Consider the following 17,806-nt stretch of genomic DNA (forward strand, 5'->3'; position numbering starts at 1 on the left):
AGTGCTAATAGATAACATAGGGCAGTTTCTTCGTAACCTTGCGGTAAGAACAGATTTTTACAAATAGGCACAAAAAGCCTAAACAGAGGAAATGGTGATAAACTTGACTATATTCGAATGAAGAGGTCCTTTTTACAACTGATGCTAGTAAGCAAGAAAACAGGTGAGCACGGGGGGCAGGAGGATGCATTCTGATTGATTCCAAGTGTGCAGAGTTCCAGAAACAGGACCAACCACATGAGTTTTAGAGATGTATAGTTAGGTGGTGAAAATATAAAAATATAAAGAAAGGGCAGAAAGCAATTACCATTCAAGCCAGGAGAGTGATTACCTCGGGGTGGTGGGGGAGTCGTGATTTGGAGGAGCAGGAGTGGCTTGCGGTCCATGTTCTAGATCTTGATGGGAATGGAGTCACACGGGTGTTTGCTTTGTGATTGTCCATTGAGCTGTGTTTTGTCTTTGTACATTTTTTTTCTGTGTGTATGTTTCATTTCATGATATAGAAGTTTAAAAAGAGTGTCTATCTCAGAAGGTTTTTGTGAGAATTAAATGAGATAGTGCATAGGACCCCATCCCAAAGAGCCTGGCATATGGGCAAGTGTCTACCAAGGTGAGCGACTCTAATTATCATCGGATTGGGGAGATTTTGAATGTGACCTACCCTTGCGTGTGGAACTCAACAGAAGATTTGTGGGTGGTCCACATATTCATGGGCGGCCACCCAGGGAAGGAGTGTGGGGCACAGGAGGGGTAGACCATGTCAGGAATTGAGAGATCATGGGTCAGCCTCAACAGGGCAATGTATCTCCTATCGGGTGATGTCCCCTAACCTGGGGGGGGGGGCAAGTTCAGGAATAGGAAGATATTTTAGTAAGTCAGACTGGGAGGTCTGGAGAACGGGGTTGTACCAGAGGCAGCTCTAAGCACCTCCTACCATTGCTCAGCATGACCTGGGTCAGAAGGAGCCCCTACCTGTGGTGCTGACCTGCCTGTGGGTGTGTGGGGCCCAGAGACAGAAGCATATGGGCTTCATCCACATTGGCCTCTGGGCTTCGGAAAGACTATTTCTGCCACCCAACCCCTTAGTGCCCTACTGGACGAGGCAGAGCAGGGCAGATTTATAGGGTATGTGCTGCCTCAGGTGGTCAAAGTGGGCTCAAAGCTGGTAATGCTCCCCAAAGCCTCCCGGACAATAGGAGGTTGGCACCTTGGCAACCTGGCAAGGTGACTTTTGTTTATTATGTATTGAAGTATCATTTTCATGCCATTAAATTCACCCTTTTTTTTTTTAAGATTTTATTTATTTTTTAGAGAGCAAGCGAGAGAGAAACAGCATGAGAGGGGAGAGGGTCAGAGGGAGAAGCAGGCTCCCCGCTGAGCCGGGAGCCCGATGCAGGACTCGATCCTGGGACTCCAGGATCATGACCTGAGCCGAAGGCAGTCGCTTAACCAACTGAGCCACCCAGGCGCCCCTTATCTTTTTTTTTAAAGATTTCTTTATTTATTTTAGAGAGAGAGAGTGAACATGCGTGAGCTGGGGGCGGGGCAGAGGGAGAGAGAGAGAATCCTCAAGTAGACTCTTCATTAGCTGAGCATGGAGCCCAACGTGGGGCTCGATCTCCGACCCCAAGATCATGATCTGACCCGAAACCAAGAGTCGGACACTCAACCGACTGAGTCACCCAGGCACCCCTGTATGTTTATCTTTTTTTTTTTTTTTAAGATTTTTATTTATTTATTTGAGAGAGAATGAGAGACAGAGAGCACGAGAGGGAAGAGGGTCAGAGGGAGAAGCAGACTCCCTGCTGAGCAGAGAGCCCGATGCGGGACTCGATCCCGGGACTCCAGGATCATGACCTGAGCCGAAGGCAGTCGCTCAACCGACTGAGCCACCCAGGCACCCCTGTATGTTTATCTTTATAGGAAATTGACAAACTCTTTTGCCAAGTGGATGTATTTCATCTCAGTTTTGATTTTCCTTGTTGAAACTGTTCTTTTGTCATCGACAGCAGGACCATCGTGGCAAGACCACTGACTCACTAATTCCGTGAGAAACTTAAATTATGGAATAGTTGTAAACACTTTTGCTGTTTTAGTTCTTTATGCAGCAACCACAACTCAAAGGATTAAAGGAGGAGTGCCCACCCTTCTAGGGTGACTAGCTGTTCCAGTTTGCCCAAGATTCTCCTGCTTTTAACACTGAAAGTCCTGCATCCTGAGAAACTCCTCAGTCCTGGGCCCAAACTGGGATATGTGGTCACCCTACTGTTGAGTATCAGGGCACTAAACAGCGGTCACTTTATTTTATTCACAAGCAAGTGTCAAGGTGGGTTTGTTTGCCCCCTACTTATGCATAAAGAAACAGCCTTCAAGAGGTTGAGTTGCTTCCCCAGCCCACAGTCCAGAATTGGTGGAGCCAATCTTTGGCACCAGGTCTGCCAGACTCCAAAGCACCGTGGTCCTGGGCCCCCAGGGCACAGGCCAGCAGGGGCACCTGGGTGGAGCGCTGCTGCCCTCTGGTGGCAGAGGAGGTGGTGCTCTGGGTCTGAGTCCACACTTGGGGCACCCATCAGTGGGAGCCGCGGAGCAGAACCTCAATACTGGCCTCAGCCCTAGAAGGGGGCCACATGGAGGGACCCCACCAAGGCCTGCTGGGAGCCATGGTCTTCCAATTCTTTTTTTTTTTTTTTTTAAGATTTTATTTATTTATTTGAGAGAGAGAGAGAGCAGAAGAGGGGGGAGCGGGAGAGGGAGAAGCAGACTCCCTGCTGAGCAGGGAGCCCGATGCGGGACTCGATCCCGGGACTCCAGGATCATGACCTGAGCCGAAGGCAGTTGCTTAACCAACTGAGCCACCCAGGCGCCCATGGTCTTCCAATTCTTAAGACTCGTGATCAATTAGACCCTCACAGACCTGGGCCCAGAGGGCTGGGTTTGAGTCTGTGTGACCCTGAGCCAGTCCCTCACACCTCTGGGCCTCAGTTCCTTACCTGTAAATCAGGATGATAAACATGTCGACACACTTAGACTAGGCTTGGACACTAAGGTTGTTATTACCAGCTCCATCGCACCCACATGCCCCCCACCCTTGTGCGCTCAGTCACTTCATTCATTCATTTCACTTCCGTCCAGCAGCTGTGTGCCAAACACCAGCTCTATGCCAGACCCGGAGGTGGGGGGTGATGGGGAGATGGCTGCTCTCCGGCTCTTTACTCTCTGCTGATCCACTATCTCGCATGTTCATTCATTCATCTGTCCCCTGGTTATTGCGTTTCCACATTCATTCATTCATTCTTTCTTTTTTGGGGGCAGTTGTTGACTTCCTTCTTTCCTCCTTCCCCAATTCCTCTGTTTTGCAAGCATTCTGGAAGCACCACTCTACTCTAGGCCAGGATTAGATGCTGGGATTCCAGCTCAACCCTCCTCCCAGACTTGTGGGTAGGCAGATGGTGAGGACACGCTCTGCTAACTACCATATGCCAACCATCGGGACCCAGAGCAGGGAGAGCACCAAGAAGAGAGCAACCGACTGCCTGGAGAAGGGAATGGGGACAGGGGAAGAGGGTAATCAGAGAAGGCTTCATGGAGGAGGTAGCATTTAAGCAAAGCTAAGAAGGGTGTGTGGGAGTTCTCCAGAAAAGGAAAGAGACTCCAGGTAAAGTCTTTGTGTGTGTGTGTGGCACATTGGGGGGAAAGTGAGGCACCTGGGTGGTTGGAGTGTATGATGTAGGGTCATGTGTCCATGACCACACCCAAGCCAAGCCCTCCAGAGGTTCCAGTCACAGACCTGGGCCAGTCGAAGACTTCTCCTAATTCATTGCCCTTGGTCACTGGAAAATCACCTACCATCAGGGGGCCAGGAATGGCGTTAGGACACTAACACAACACCCTGTCACAGGGGTCACCTGGCTGGCAGGGGACATTCAGTGGGAGAGCTGTCCTGGGCTGAGCAGGCGTGCAGGCAACAGCAACAGTCGTACCTGAGGTGCCTGGCCCCCAACATCCCATCGTCATCCAGCAAAAGCTAATTGGGTACTTTGCTGCGAGCCAGGCCTTGCCGTAGATATCAGAATACAGCAGTGAACAGAATGTCCACTCTTTAGTGGGTGACAAATAATAAATGAGAAAACAAGCAAGTGTGAAGACCACCAGAAATACACCTGTAGTTGAAAAATTGCTTCTGTTGCCTCTTTCGAGGAGGAAGCCTGCACTTACTTCAAGAAGGGGGTATGAAAGGGGACTTATTATAGGATTTGGGTTTGCGTGAAGTGACCTGGGGGAGGGTTCAAGCAAGTGGGTTTAATTCTGGATTAGAAGCGACACAATTCCATGACTGGCTCTCTTCATAAATATTTAAAGTGAGGGGCGCCTGGGTGGCTCAGTTGTTAAGCGACTGCGCTGGGCTCAGGTGATGATCCCAGGGTCCTGGGATCCAGCCCCGCATCAAGCTCCCTGCTCAGCAGGGAGCCTGCTTCTCCTTCTTCCCCTACCCCTCTCTCGCTGTGTCTCTTTCTGTGAAATAAATAAATAAAATCTTTAAAAAAAAAAAAAAAGTAAAGTGAACTGAAGCTAATGCTTTAAAGAAGATAGCAGTTACTCCTAAGAGCCAGAATGAGGAAAACGTTTGGTCTTTTTGTGGTCCCAACAATATTCCTGTTTTCATCTATATTCAAACATGATTACAGAGCAGTCTGGTTTATGCCTCACTCCATCACGGTGACAGAATGGCCTTGTGCGCTGTTGGTGTTCTGGGAAATTGTTTATGTCCAGGAGGAGGACATCAAGGCCTAGCTGTGCGGCCAGGCTAGCTCCCAAATGGGAGGGGCCCTTTTCTCTTTCTCATAAGAAAGGCTCTCATTCATTCGACCCTTGTAGATTTTCTGGGTGTCAGGTGCAGAATAATTCGAGGACAAAAGAGACATGGCCCCAGTCCTCAGGGAGCTCAGTGACAAGTCTGCGCTATCTTAAATAGATTGTCAGAAATGGGAGGGAGAGTGGACCAGACCCAAGGAACGGCCAGGACAAAGACCCGGGGGCGGGAGGGGATGCTGAGAGCAGGGCTGCCGGCGGAGCCACGACGAGCACGCGAACTGGAAAGGCCGGCTGGGGTCGAACCCTCGGGCGTGCAAGGCCACCTCTCCCATTGGAACGTGGGCGCTCGGCTGCCCTGATTTGCTCAGACACAGGAAATGAATTCAAGCGGCTTTGATCACGATAACCCACCCCGCCACGAGCTCATGAATATTCAGCAGCCTGCTTCCGGCTTGCGACTCCGCTCCAGCCCCGCCCTGCTAGCGGAGTGCGCTTGCGCTGCTGGCGCGCGGCTCTGTCGTCATACGTGCGCGCCGCCGCTGCCGCTCGCCGAGAGAGAAGGGAAGCTGTGATGGCGAGTTCGGCTGCCTCCTCCGTGCGACCGCCGAGGCCCAAGAAAGAACCACAAGCGCTCGTCATCCCCAAAAATGCGGCAGAAGAGCAGAAGCTCAAGCTGGAGCGGCTCATGAAGAACCCGGTGAGACGAGGCGCTGGTTCGACGGCTCCTCCCAGCGCCCTTCCGTTCCAGCGCTTCTGGGGACCCGCGGGCCCACCTCCCCTGCCTCCACACTTAGGAACTCAGTACCCGAACCCCAGGGTCAGCCCTTAGGAAGGAGTAGGCTACCTCGGAGATAGTGAGCTTCCCCTGGCCTTATGTGGGAGCCCCGGCGGGATGAGGGCGCTGTGGAGCGGCTTCCCGTGCTCTCAGACACTTCTAGTTTAACTTTCTGTGAACTGAAGCGTTCACAGAAAGTTCACAGAAAGAATCTGTGGGTCGGCACAAGGGTTTATTTTCTTCTAAACAGCACCGATTGTTAGAGGGGCATTGGCCGACATACCTGGGGCAGGTCACTCTCCCGTCAGGGTCTCGGTCCCTTAAGTCATAAAAAGAATTGGATGAGGTCTCTTCTAACACCTTTGGCTAGAAAGGGTTGACTCCGGATGTCGTAGAGTTAAGGTTAGAGGTTTCCGGCCATAAATGGTGACTTACGTTTCAGAATTCTGCTTTGGAAAGTTAGGTGTAGCCCTGGCAAGGCTATGGGCTGTGATAGACCCCAAAGTATATGGGATTGAAGTAAATCTAAAGCAGGGAAGAAAATCAGTTTTAGCTCCAAGGAGCAAAGCAACCTTATTTCACCCATCCAGTTAAAACGTCTTGGTTTTAAGAGATGTGAATTTGTCAGCAGGTTTGTACTTAAAAGATGCTTCTGTGTTTAAATGTTGCAGGACAAAGCAGTTCCAATTCCAGAAAAAATGAGCGAATGGGCACCTCGGCCTCCCCCAGAATTTGTTCGAGATGTAATGGGTAATGGCTTTTGTGTATATGTGTCAGTGAATACAATTTTTGAAGTGTAGATATAAAAACCCTGCAGTTAGTATTTGTTAATTAGATCTCTAACAGGAAAAAAAAAGTTTACTGGTTCAGTAATTTTGTACTTACAAAGAAGGGGTGTTGTTGCTTATAGCTTGGCACTAGAGAATTTTCTTCTGCATTGTTTTAAATAATGTGTTGTATTGGTTTTTTTCTAACTGGAAATAGTTTTATTTTGGGGTTGTAAAATAACGTACTAATTATAAAGAAGAATAAATAACAGGTATGAAAAATTTTGAACCCCCATAATTCCACCATTCCCCTTGTAACATTTTTTTTTTTTTTAAGATTGGATTTATTTATTTGAGAGAGAGCGTGCCCATGAGCGAGTGAGCACAGCAGGGAGAAGGAGAGAGAGAATCCCAAGCAGACTCCCCACTGAGCACGGAGCTCGATCTCAGGAGCCTGAGATCATGACCTGATCCTAAATCAAGAGTCGGCTGCCCAATCCAACTGAGCCACCCGGGTGCCCCCCACTTGTAACATTCTGATAATAGCCTTTCAAACTCCTATAGTCAAAACCACTCAGGTTTAAGAAAAAATGATTTTATAAAAATGTGGTTGTTCAACACATACTACTTAGTAAACTTTTTTTTTAAAACTTAATATACATGGACATCTTTTCAGCTCAGTAGAAATTTAGCATGTCAAATGTGAAATCAACTGGCAGGGGAGGGAAAGGTCTTAAGCTATCTTCTGGGTTTCTGGTCTCTCAACCACAGTTTGTTCCTCCTCTTACTATGTTAGAGTGGAATTTTTAGTGACTTCGCATTCAGCATTCATGCAATAATTATTTAATGATGACTATTCTATGCAAGTCACTGTGCCAGGTTCTGGAGTACAATGGGGAATGGTCCATTCCATTACTTCAGTTTCTTTTTTTTTTGGTCCCTTTTGATTAAGGGTAGCCTGTTTGGTAACTGGATTTCATTAAGAACTCTGGACTCTCCTGACTACAGGTTCAAGCGCTGGGGCTGGCAGTGGAGAGTTCCATGTCTACAGGCATCTGCGCCGGAGAGAGTACCAGCGACAGGACTACATGGATGCGATGGCCGAGAAGGTCAGTGAGCAAAGAGGCTGGCCGAGCCCTTGGGTTTGGGCAATGTGCACTTAGGACTTTTAGGAAAAAGCATTTAAAGAGGAGGAAATAACACCTGGTTCTTGGCCTGTGTGAAGCTGCGTTCTAAAGTCAGCACGGGAAACAGACATCAAATCCAGGTTATTTCTTGGTCGGACTCCGCACATCAAGATGCTCCCACTAGTACATGAATGAGAGAAGGGAGACTTCCGTGTGTGTAGAAGGGACAGCAGAGTCCCCTCTCGCCTCCAGGCCATTTGCCTTGAAATGGAACAGAAAGCAGGATCTCCCACATCAGTTATTGGGCTATTATTTCTAACGGTTCTCTTTTTGGCTGAATTCCTGGTTAAATTCCATGTAGCTGTGTGTTTGGTGTGAATAGTACTGTGCTTTCATGTGTCTGCTTTGAGTGTTCTAGTTAGAGGTTGGCATTTCTTCATGACAGGTATAAATAATAAAGAATTGGGAATAGCCTTAGAAAACGTATTATGAGAACTATTTTTTTTTTTAAGAATTTTATTTATTTATTTGATAGACACCGAGAGAGGGAACACAAGCAGGGGAGTGGGAGAGGGAGAAGCAGGCTTCCCGCGGAGCAGAGAGCCCGATGCGGCGCTCGATCCCAGGACCCTGGGATCATGACCTGAGCCGAAAGCAGACACTTAATGACTAGGCCACCCAGGCGCCCCAGATTTTATTTATTTATTTGACAGAGAGACAGCGAGAGAGGGAAGACAAGCAGAGGGAGTGGGAGAGGGAGAAGCAGGCTTCCTGCCGAGCAGGGAGCCCGATGTGGGGCTCGATCCCAGGACCCTGGAATTATGACCTGAGCTGAAAGCAGACGCGTAACGACTGAGCCACCCAGGCGCCCCAGTATTTTTTTTTTTTAAGATTTTATTTATTAATTTGACAGAGATAGATACAGCGAGAGAGGGAACACAAGCAGGGGGAGTGGGAGAGGGAGAAGCAGGCTTCCCGCAGAGTGAGGAGCCCGATGCGGGGCTTGATCCCAGGACCCTGGGATCATGACCTGACAGGCGCCGCAGTATTATGAGAACTATTAAGCTTTTTATTACCTGACTAGAAGACCCAAAAACCTCTCGTTGTTCTTAAAAATACTCTTTGGACATTTCATTTATTTTTCAAATAGAATTTTGGACTTATTTTACCCACACCAAAAATCTTGTTTTTTGTTTTGTTTTGTTTTGTTTTGTTTTACTAGAATTGAGTTGAATCCGTAACTTAAATTGAATGAGAATGGATGTTACAGTGTTTAGTCATCCCCTCTGGAAATGTTGTCTTTTTTTTTCCTGCATCTCTTAATGATTTATAGAGATTCGGTATATATCTCACATGTGTTCAAAGATTTTGGTTTTTTTATTGCAGTGGTGCTAGGTGCTCCTTTATATTTTACTACTGGCTATTAGTAAAAATCAGGGAAAAAATACATTTTTGTGCTTCTATATTTTCCCACCTGACTATTAATAAAAATCAGGGGCACCTGGGTGGCTCAGTTGGTTAAGCATTTGCCTTTGGCTCAGGTCGTGATCCCAGAGACCTGAAATCGAGCCCCGCATTGGGCTCCCTGCTCACTGGGGAGCCTGCTTCTCCCTCTCCCTCTGCGACTCCCCACACTTATTCTCTCTCTCTGTCAAAGTAAATAAAATCTTAAAAAAAAAAAAAAAGAACAAAAAACCCACAGATATTATTTGGCTAATTCTTTGTGATTTTCCAAATCTGATTTCTCTTCCTAACATGCATGAGAGATTGCCCCTTGTTCCTAATCTTACAGCATGCACTGGAAAAGACCTTTTCCTCAGTCTAACCATGATGCCTGTTATTTCATTGAATACATCTGTGCGTTTTAGAGAGCTTCACATACTTTTACAATGATAATTGTTTGCTTTTTATAAAGGAGGAAACCACTTTATCCAATAACATTTGATTTTCCAGTAATTTGACTTAAAAAAGACTCACTGTAGAATTTCCTCCTATATAAGGGGATTAAATGTTTTTAAAAATTAAAAAATCATTCATTAGAATACTATTTAGCAATAAAAAGGAAGAAACTAATGGTACATCCGACAACATGGATGATTCTTAAAACATTCTGAGTGAAAGAAGCCTCACATAAAAGAGAGCATATCGTATGATTCCATTTATAATGAAGTTCTATAAGAGCAGGACTAATCTGTGTTAAACCTATATGTGTATCAGAACAATAATTGTCTCTGTGAGTTGGATAGGAAGGGGTATGAGAGAACTTTCTGGTATGATCAAATTGTACACAAGATTTGAGTGTTTTGTTGTATGTGTTACCTTAAATGGAAAAAAAATGGAAAAACTTAACAAATATTAAACTCTAGTTAATGCTGTGCATGGTTAAATCTTTAGAAGTGAAATGTTCTGGTATCTTGAAATGTGTTAAAAAAAATAAGATGGGGGCGCCTGGGTGGCTCAGTTGGTTAAGCGACTGCCTTCGGCTCAGGTCGTGATCCCGGAGTCCCGGGATTGAGTCCCACATCGGGCTCCCTGCTCGGCAGGGAGTCTGCTTCTCCCTCTGGCCCTCCCCCCTCTCATGCTGTATTTCATTCTCTCTCTCAAATAAATAAATAAAATCTTTAAAAAAATAAGATGGATTGATGGATGGATAGGGGTATAGATAGGTGGACAGACATGATCAAGCAAGTAGCAAAATGTCAATTGTAGGATCTTGGTGGCGGGTATATGGACTGTATAATTCCTTCAACTTTTCTATGTTTGAAATTTTCCAACATAAAACACAAGGGAAAATATTAAAGAGATAGACATGATACAGAAGAAAATACGTAAAAGTAAAAATTCACCGGAATGGCCAAAATTGAGTTTGAAAAATATCTTTATGATTTGGAAACAGAATGGAATCGTTGCTGTGGTGGTTTTCACCTGGCGTTTGCTTGTCCTGCAGCCTGTCTTGGCCCCCAGCTGTTGGTGTTTCTTCTCCAGCTACTACCATCCTCCACTTGTGACATTTTCAATTCTGGTGGAGAGTTTCTGGTGGCTTGTCACACAGCTATACCTGTTAACCATGGTGGGGTTTCCACTGTCAAGAATAAAGAAAACTACGTAAAAACTATCAGAAGCACTTTAAAAAATTTTTAAACTACTTTAGAGGGAAGGAACTAGAGCAGGCAGTTGGCTTAGCTACCATCAGTTAGTCTGAACCTTTTATATATTGATTAAAGACCCAGAGAAAATACAGAAAAATGTTTCACAAACCTTGAGTCCCCAGAGACACCCAGGTTCTTATTTCACACAGTGAAGGATTTTATTTCACACGGCGAAAGACAGGCTCTGAGGTTAGAAGAAACAAAGAGGCAAGAGTGTCCTCACCTTTCACAGTGACTAACAGGATGTCATCACTGAAAGAGCGCATGGTGCTCCTCAACTCCTTGTGGCAGGTTCTCAGCCCGCAGGGGGCAGCTGCTCCAGCAGCAGAGTGAGACGGGTATGGCTCAGCTTCTAAACAGATCATGTGCTTTTAGCTTTAAGTCGTTTACTTTCTCTTTCTTTCAGATTTTACTTATTAGAGTGAGAGTGCACATGATCTGGAGCTGGGGCAGGGAGAGGGAGGAGCAGGCTCCCCGCTGAGCAGGGAGCCTGAGGGGGGTATCCAGTCCCAGGACCCTGAGATCATGACCTGAGCCGAAGGCAGACACTTACTTGAGCTACCCAGATGTCCCTCAAGTCGTTTACTTTTTTTTTTTTTTTAAGATTTTATTTATTTATTTGACAGAGAGAGAGAGAGAGTGAGAGCAGGAACACAAGCAGGGGGAGTGGGAGAGGGAGAAGCAGGCTTCCCGCCGAGCAGGGAGCCCGATGCGGGGCTCGATCCCAGGACCCCAGGATCATGACCCGAGCCGAAGGCAGACGCCCAATGACTGAGCCACCAGGTGCCCCAAGTTGTTTACTTTCGACTTGTCCTCTAATCAGCTGATTTTCTTGAAAGGAGACCTTTTTTTTTTAAGTTTATTTCTTTAGTAATCTCTACACCCAACGTGGGTCCGGAACTTCACCCTGAGATAAGAGTCGCATGCTCTTCCAGCTGAGCCAGCCAGGTACCCCAGCGCCTGTTGTGTCTCATGAGTTTTGCTCTCAGAGTTTCCGTGCCACTGTGAGCAGATCCGCACGGCCCTGGCAGCGCCGTTGAAGCCAGCTTGTCCTCTGCAGGCTCCTTACTTCCCTGTTGACCTTTCTGGCTATGACTAGGAGAAAGCGATGGTACTCTGTGGCAATTGCATCAATGGTTTACAAGTGCTTTCCTGCAGGTCGTCAAATGTTATTCTTCCTGAAGACTCTGGGAGAGAGGAATTCATCTTTTTCCTGTTTTCCTGGTGAGAAAACAGAGGCTTAGAGACAGGGAGCTGCTAGGAAGGACCAATACAAGGGATGGGTCTGTGTGTATGTGTGCACACTCACTTGTGCCTCTGTACACGTGTGTGTGCCTAGGGGTGGTGATGGCAGTGGGTGTGAACGCTGCTGTGGAATCTGTCATTATAACCGTCATCAGTTAGGACCTGAAAATCCCACAGTTCCAGCTCTGGCCGTTCATCTGATGAGCTCAGGTCCCTGTAAGGTGAAAATGCACTCCTGTGCGTGTCCTCTACTCTCAGTTCTCTGCTACTCTTCTAACACTTCTGGTCACCAAATGTGTGGGGATTACACCCACACCAGGCAGTTCTGGGACACCAGCTGAGTGTCCCACAGTTTAACTCAGTTTTGATGCTGTTCACCTGGTGATAACATTGGATGTCACAGGTTCAGGGCTCAGTCCCACGAGACTGCCTCCCCGCCCCTGACCACCTCAATGGCCAATCCCAGGCCCAGGTTGTCACTTGGGCTTCTGACTGACTGGCTGTGACTTCGAGGTTTCCCATGACTCTCTCCTCAGGCTCAGTTAATTTGCTTACAGGGGCTCACAGAACTCAGGAACAGCCAGGTGGAAGAAGGGGACACAGAGTTTCCTCCCCTCCCAGCACCTCCACATGTTCACCCAACTCAGAAGCCATCTGAACCCCATCTTTTTTTTTTTTTTTTTAAGATTTTTATTTATTTATTTGACAGAGACAGAGATAGCGAGAACAGGAACACAAGCAGGGGGTGTGGGAGAGGGAGAAGCAGGCTTCCCGCAGAGCAGGGAGCCCGATGCGGGACTCGATCCCAGGACCCTGGGACCATGACCTGAGCCGAAGGCAGACGCTTAACGACTGAGCCACCCAGGCGCCCCTGAACCCCATCTTTTTGGGATTTTTTTTTTTTTTAAGATTTTATTTATTTGAGAGAGAGAGCACAGAGGGAGAGTGAGAGGGAGAAGCAGACTCCCTGCTGAGCAGGGAGCCAGACATGGTTCTCGATCCCAGGACCCTGGGATTATGACTTGAGCTGAAGGCAGACATTTAACCCACTGAGCCACCCAGGTGCCCCTCTTTTTGGGATTTTGGGGGCGTCACTACAAACTGATTAAATCACTGGCCATTGGTAATTTGTTCAACCTGCAGCCCCATTTCCCTCTTTGGAGCATAGGCGGTGGGACTGAAAGTTACCCTGATGATCAGCCCTCTTCCTTAGGGGCTTTCTGAAGTCACTCATTAACATAAACTCCTGTGGTTGAAAGGGACTTGTTATGAAAAAGACACCACTTCACCTTTACTTCTGGAGCTATTTCAGGAACCAGGAACATAATTAAATATTATAATAATAAAAGATGCCTTGGGGCACCTGTGTGGCTTAGTCAGTTGAGCGGCTGCCTTTGGCTCAGGTCACGATCCCAGGCTTCTGGGATCGAGCCCCACATCAGGCTCCCTGCTTGGCGGGGAGCCTGCATCTCTCTCTCCTGCTCCCCCTGCTGTGCGCGCACGTGTGCTCTCTCTCTCTGTCAAGTAAGTAAAATCTTTAAAATAAAGGATGCCTCTGTGGCTCTTGTATAGGAAATTTACAAGAGTTTTAGGGCCTCTGTGCCAGAAATAGTGGGTGAAGATCAAATACAGTTGACTTGAACAAACAAGGTGATTAGGGGCACCAAGCCCCCTACCATGTAGTAAAAAAATCTGCATGAAGCTTTTGACTCCCCTAAAACTTCTAATATTCTACTATGGACCAGAAGCCTTACTGATGATAAGAACAGTCGATTAACACATATTTTGTATACATATTATATACTGTATTCTTATGATAAAGTAAGCTGGAGAAAAAAGAATGTTAAGAAAATCATAAGGAAGAGAAAATACATTTACAGTAGTGTCCTGTATTTATCAAAAAAGATCCACGTGTAGGTGAACCTGTACCGTGCAAACCTGTGTTCAAAGGTCAGCTGTGTAGATTTCTTACTATAAATGACAATAGCGCACTAGCCAAGGCCCTGGCTATGTAACCAGTAGTTGTGCCCCTTCTCATGCTCTCATGCTTCATTGTGCAGTCGTGGTATCTTACTGAACTGAAGAAGTAATAGTCGCCATCAGAAAGCCATATATTGATTCCCGCCCCACCTGTTGGGCAACCTCTTCCAGTTAAAGTGGCCCTGGAGACCTCAGTGTGCCTCCAGCACCCTCAGTGGTGTGACTTCTAGAGCTCTCCTGCACGGCCCAGAGTGTGTCTAAATGATGTCTTTTTTCACAGCAAAAATTGGATGCAGAGTTTCAGAAGAGATTGGAGAGGAATAAAACTGCTGCAGAGGAGCAGACAGCAAAACGGCGGAAAAAGCGGTGAGGGCTTTGTGGCTTCTCATAACCAATGAAATTTAAAGGCAGGAAATGTGAGAGCAGGTGACTGAATAGTCATTTTGGTCAGAAGTTCAGTGTATGACCTGTCGAGGTCTTGGGTGTTACCCAGTAGAGGGATGGCCTTTCTTCCAGTATCTGAGGAGAGATTAAGTCACTTACTGCTGATGCTTCCCCCACCCACCCGTTACAGATTGTCCACAGCTCAGGTCAGCGCTTGGGTGATCAGGTAGATTTCTAGGTCTCCTCCACTTCTGTATTTTAACATCAAGTTTCAACTATGCTGTGAGCCAACTTTCTTTAGCTTCTTCCTTAAATTAGGGTGTGTGATTTCCCTCAGTGACATTACGTCAGTATGTAGACTGGGTATGTGTGTGTGTGTTTTAATAAATGCTCCCTCGCCCTTTAGAGAGCTAAGCAGGATTCTAAAAACGGTCCCTAATTCTTAGTCTGTTTCTGGCAATCTGTTGATTTATTGGGATAGTCATCTTTCGTTTGCTTTCTGATATGCTTGGTAAATTTAGTTAAAGAGCACGTCTGTATGCTACAACTTGATTACATCTTTTTTTCTAGCTACTTTGCATTTTTTTCTTTTACCATGTTTCAGTTTCTGCGTGTGGAATTAAATAAGAAACAAAGCTGTAACATTTCACATGGAAATGCTGCCCAGTCTTCACCAGCTTCAGAAATCTCACCTTTGCTGATGCTGCAATAAAGTATTATAATTCAAGAAAATAAATTAAAATAAATAAATAAAAATAGTTCCTAAATATTTTAGAATGAAAAACATCTCCAGTATTCCTGAGATTGCTTTAATCACCTCAGGACTCCCCGGGATTTCATTTTGATTCAAGAAGAAAATAGCTTGATAATGCTGATGGTGTTGGAGTAGCAGAATCACGAGAAAGTATTTCTTCCCTTTCATTATTATAGCGTTTGTGTGATTATAAGGTCTTTAAACATTCTATAAGTAGATATTTATTTTCTAAAATATACAGTAAGGTAGTGAAGGAATTAATGTATTTTATATTTATAGCCAGAAGTTAAAAGAGAAGAAATTATTGGCAAAGAAGATGAAACTTGAACAGAAGAAACAAAAAGAAGGTGAGTGGAACTTACTTTTCTTGGTTGTGATCTTTCTCAGTGTTGATCACCACGGCTGACCTGTCAAGAATGAGATTTAGAGTTTGGAGCTGGTTGGCTGGCCACTGAAGAAATGAGAACTTATTTCTATTAGTTAGGACTCGTTTAATTGCAAGTGTCAGGAAGTGAAGTGAAGGAAAGATACTGGCTTACATTAAGTCAGGACAGACCTCCCTTCAGGGATGGCTAGTAAAAGAGCTCAATGATGTTACTGGCATTCTTTGTCTTCCTCTGTCCCCTGGCTCCTTGTCCTCAGGCAGGTACATGTCCTCCCTGTGGTTGTGGGGCACCTGGGTGGCTCAGTCAGTTAAGCATCTGTTTTTGGCACAGGTCATGATCTCAGGGTCCTGGGATCCAGCCCTGAGTCGGGCTCCCTGCTCAGCAGGGAGTCTGCTTCTCCCTCTGCCCCTCCCCCTGGCTCGTGCTCATGCTCTCTTTCTCTCTCTCTAGCTTGCTCTCTCTCAAATAAATAAATAAAATCTTTTTTTTTTTTTTTGAAGGAAAGACTGAGGGGATGTCTCTAGCAAAAGTGTTTTTGTGTCTTTTTGGCTCTGATTGAGTCACTTGGCAAGTCACTTAAGAACGCTTTGGGCTTCGGGCGTCTGGGTGGCTCAGTCGGTTAAGGGTCTGCTTTTGGCTCAGGTCATGATCCCAGGGTCCTGGGATTGAGCTCCACATCGGGCTCCCTGATCAGTGGGGAACCTCCCTCTCCCTCTGCCTGCCACTCCTCCTGCTTATGCTCTCTGTCAAATAAAATCTTTAAAAGAAAAAAAAGAATGCTTTGGGCTCTAAGAAACAGAAAACTCAACTAGTAGTAGTTAAACAAAGAGGAGGTCAGTTCTCTCACATAACAAGAAATTTGGTGGTCGGTGGCAGCCTGATGTGGTTCAGCAGCACAGTAGTGTCAGGCCCAGTATCCTGACAGTTCTCTTGGCCTTTATTTTGTGGGCATGAGATGGCTGCTGCAGCTCCTGGCATCATACCTATGTTCAAGGAAGAAAGAAAGGGGAAAGAAGTGGTACTTGTTTTTTTTTTTTTCTTTTTTTAACAGAAGAGCAAAAGATCCCCCCAAAGTGCCCAACAGATGTCATTTTATATTTCATTGGTTAATACTGGGTGACTTTGCCATCCCTTGCTGCTGTTAAGCTAGATGAATAGAAAACAGAATTGTTGTGACTATCTTTTTAACCTGTCAGGATTCATCCCTGGGAGCTGGGTACATTGCCACCCTAGACTGAGATGAGATTTTGTTAACAAGGAGGAATAGGGGCCGAGTCATGTATCACCGTCCCGTAGTGCTACCAGTCCTGTCCACCTCTGAACCCATCACACAGCCAGAGGTACGAGCCACTCCCCTGAGAGCCCCTGGGCTGAGAGGGAAAGAGAGGTGTCCAATGGAAAGGACCAAGGATGCTAAGAGACCAAACACATGACAGCAGCAGACCACATTGCTGAATTGATGGCTCTTCCCTGATTGACCAGCCATGGCTCCTGGTTGGACAGTTTTGATTTTGGTCTTCAGATAAAGTCAGACTTTCACTGATACACTAAATATGATTGGTCCCCTCCAGAATCGATTTCCTTCTAAGTTGTAAATATGCTGTGTGACATTCTATGTATGGCATAGTTTTAGGCTATTTCTTACCATTTCTTAGAATAATTTATTTTACAACACTAAAATGTGATTGTTAGGACCTCATCCCTCAAATAAACCACCTCATTACTTTCCCAGCCCTCTTCTCCCTCCCTACATGTAGGGGAACCCAGAAGTACTTGGTCTAGGCTTTTCGGTGGCATCATTTCCCCTCTGTCTGAAGAACTTTTTTTTAGTCACTCAGAAGAGGTCTGCTGGCTATAATTTTCTTAGCTTTTCTTCATATGAGGCTGTCTTCATACCACCTTTGTTCCTGACAGACATTCTCACTAGATCTAAAATTCTAAGTTTTTTCTTAGCACTTTAGAAATGCCATTCCACTTTGTCTGGCCTCCACGGTTTCTGATGAAAATTTTGTAATCATTCAAATTGTTCTATCATTGTTTTTTTCTGGCTACTTTTAAGATTTCTGTCTTTAGATGTCAGCAGTTTGATTATGACGTGTCTACACGTGGATTTCCTTGGGTTTATCCTGTTTGGAGTTCATGGAGCTGCTCGAATCTGTAGGCTATATATGTCTTTTGTCGAATTTGGAAATTTTTTTTTATCATTTTTGTTTCTGTTCTTCCTGTTGGATAATTCTACAGATCTGCTTTCAAGCTGTCTCTTTCCTGTGCCCTTTCTACTCTGCTATTGATCCTACCCAGTGAATTTTTTATCTCAATTACTGTGTTTTTTTCAGAAAAGTTCTAAAATTTTGACTTTTTAAATGTTTTATTTATTGGAGAGAGAGAGAGCGAGACTGCACAAACCTGGCCGGGGGCAGGGAGCCT

General features: G+C 45.8%; 1 protein-coding gene across 1 annotated transcript in view; it reads left to right on the forward strand.

The window, feature by feature from the left end:
* Window positions 1–5,344: 5,344 nt before the first annotated feature.
* Window positions 5,345–17,806, forward strand: part of PRKRIP1 (PRKR interacting protein 1) — a 28,035-nt gene continuing 15,573 nt past the window's right edge. The window contains exons 1-5 of the mRNA XM_034988571.1: window positions 5,345–5,509; window positions 6,259–6,337; window positions 7,363–7,463; window positions 14,136–14,221; window positions 15,273–15,340. Of these exons, the coding sequence (XP_034844462.1) occupies window positions 5,384–5,509; window positions 6,259–6,337; window positions 7,363–7,463; window positions 14,136–14,221; window positions 15,273–15,340 (460 nt within the window). The 5' untranslated portion in view covers window positions 5,345–5,383. The remainder of the gene's footprint in view (window positions 5,510–6,258; window positions 6,338–7,362; window positions 7,464–14,135; window positions 14,222–15,272; window positions 15,341–17,806) is intronic.

The sequence above is a fragment of the Mirounga leonina genome, unplaced genomic scaffold (genome assembly GCF_011800145.1).
Source record: "Mirounga leonina isolate KUSES-001 unplaced genomic scaffold, KU_Mleo_1.0 Mir_454, whole genome shotgun sequence".
Taxonomy (NCBI): Eukaryota; Metazoa; Chordata; class Mammalia; order Carnivora; family Phocidae; genus Mirounga; species Mirounga leonina.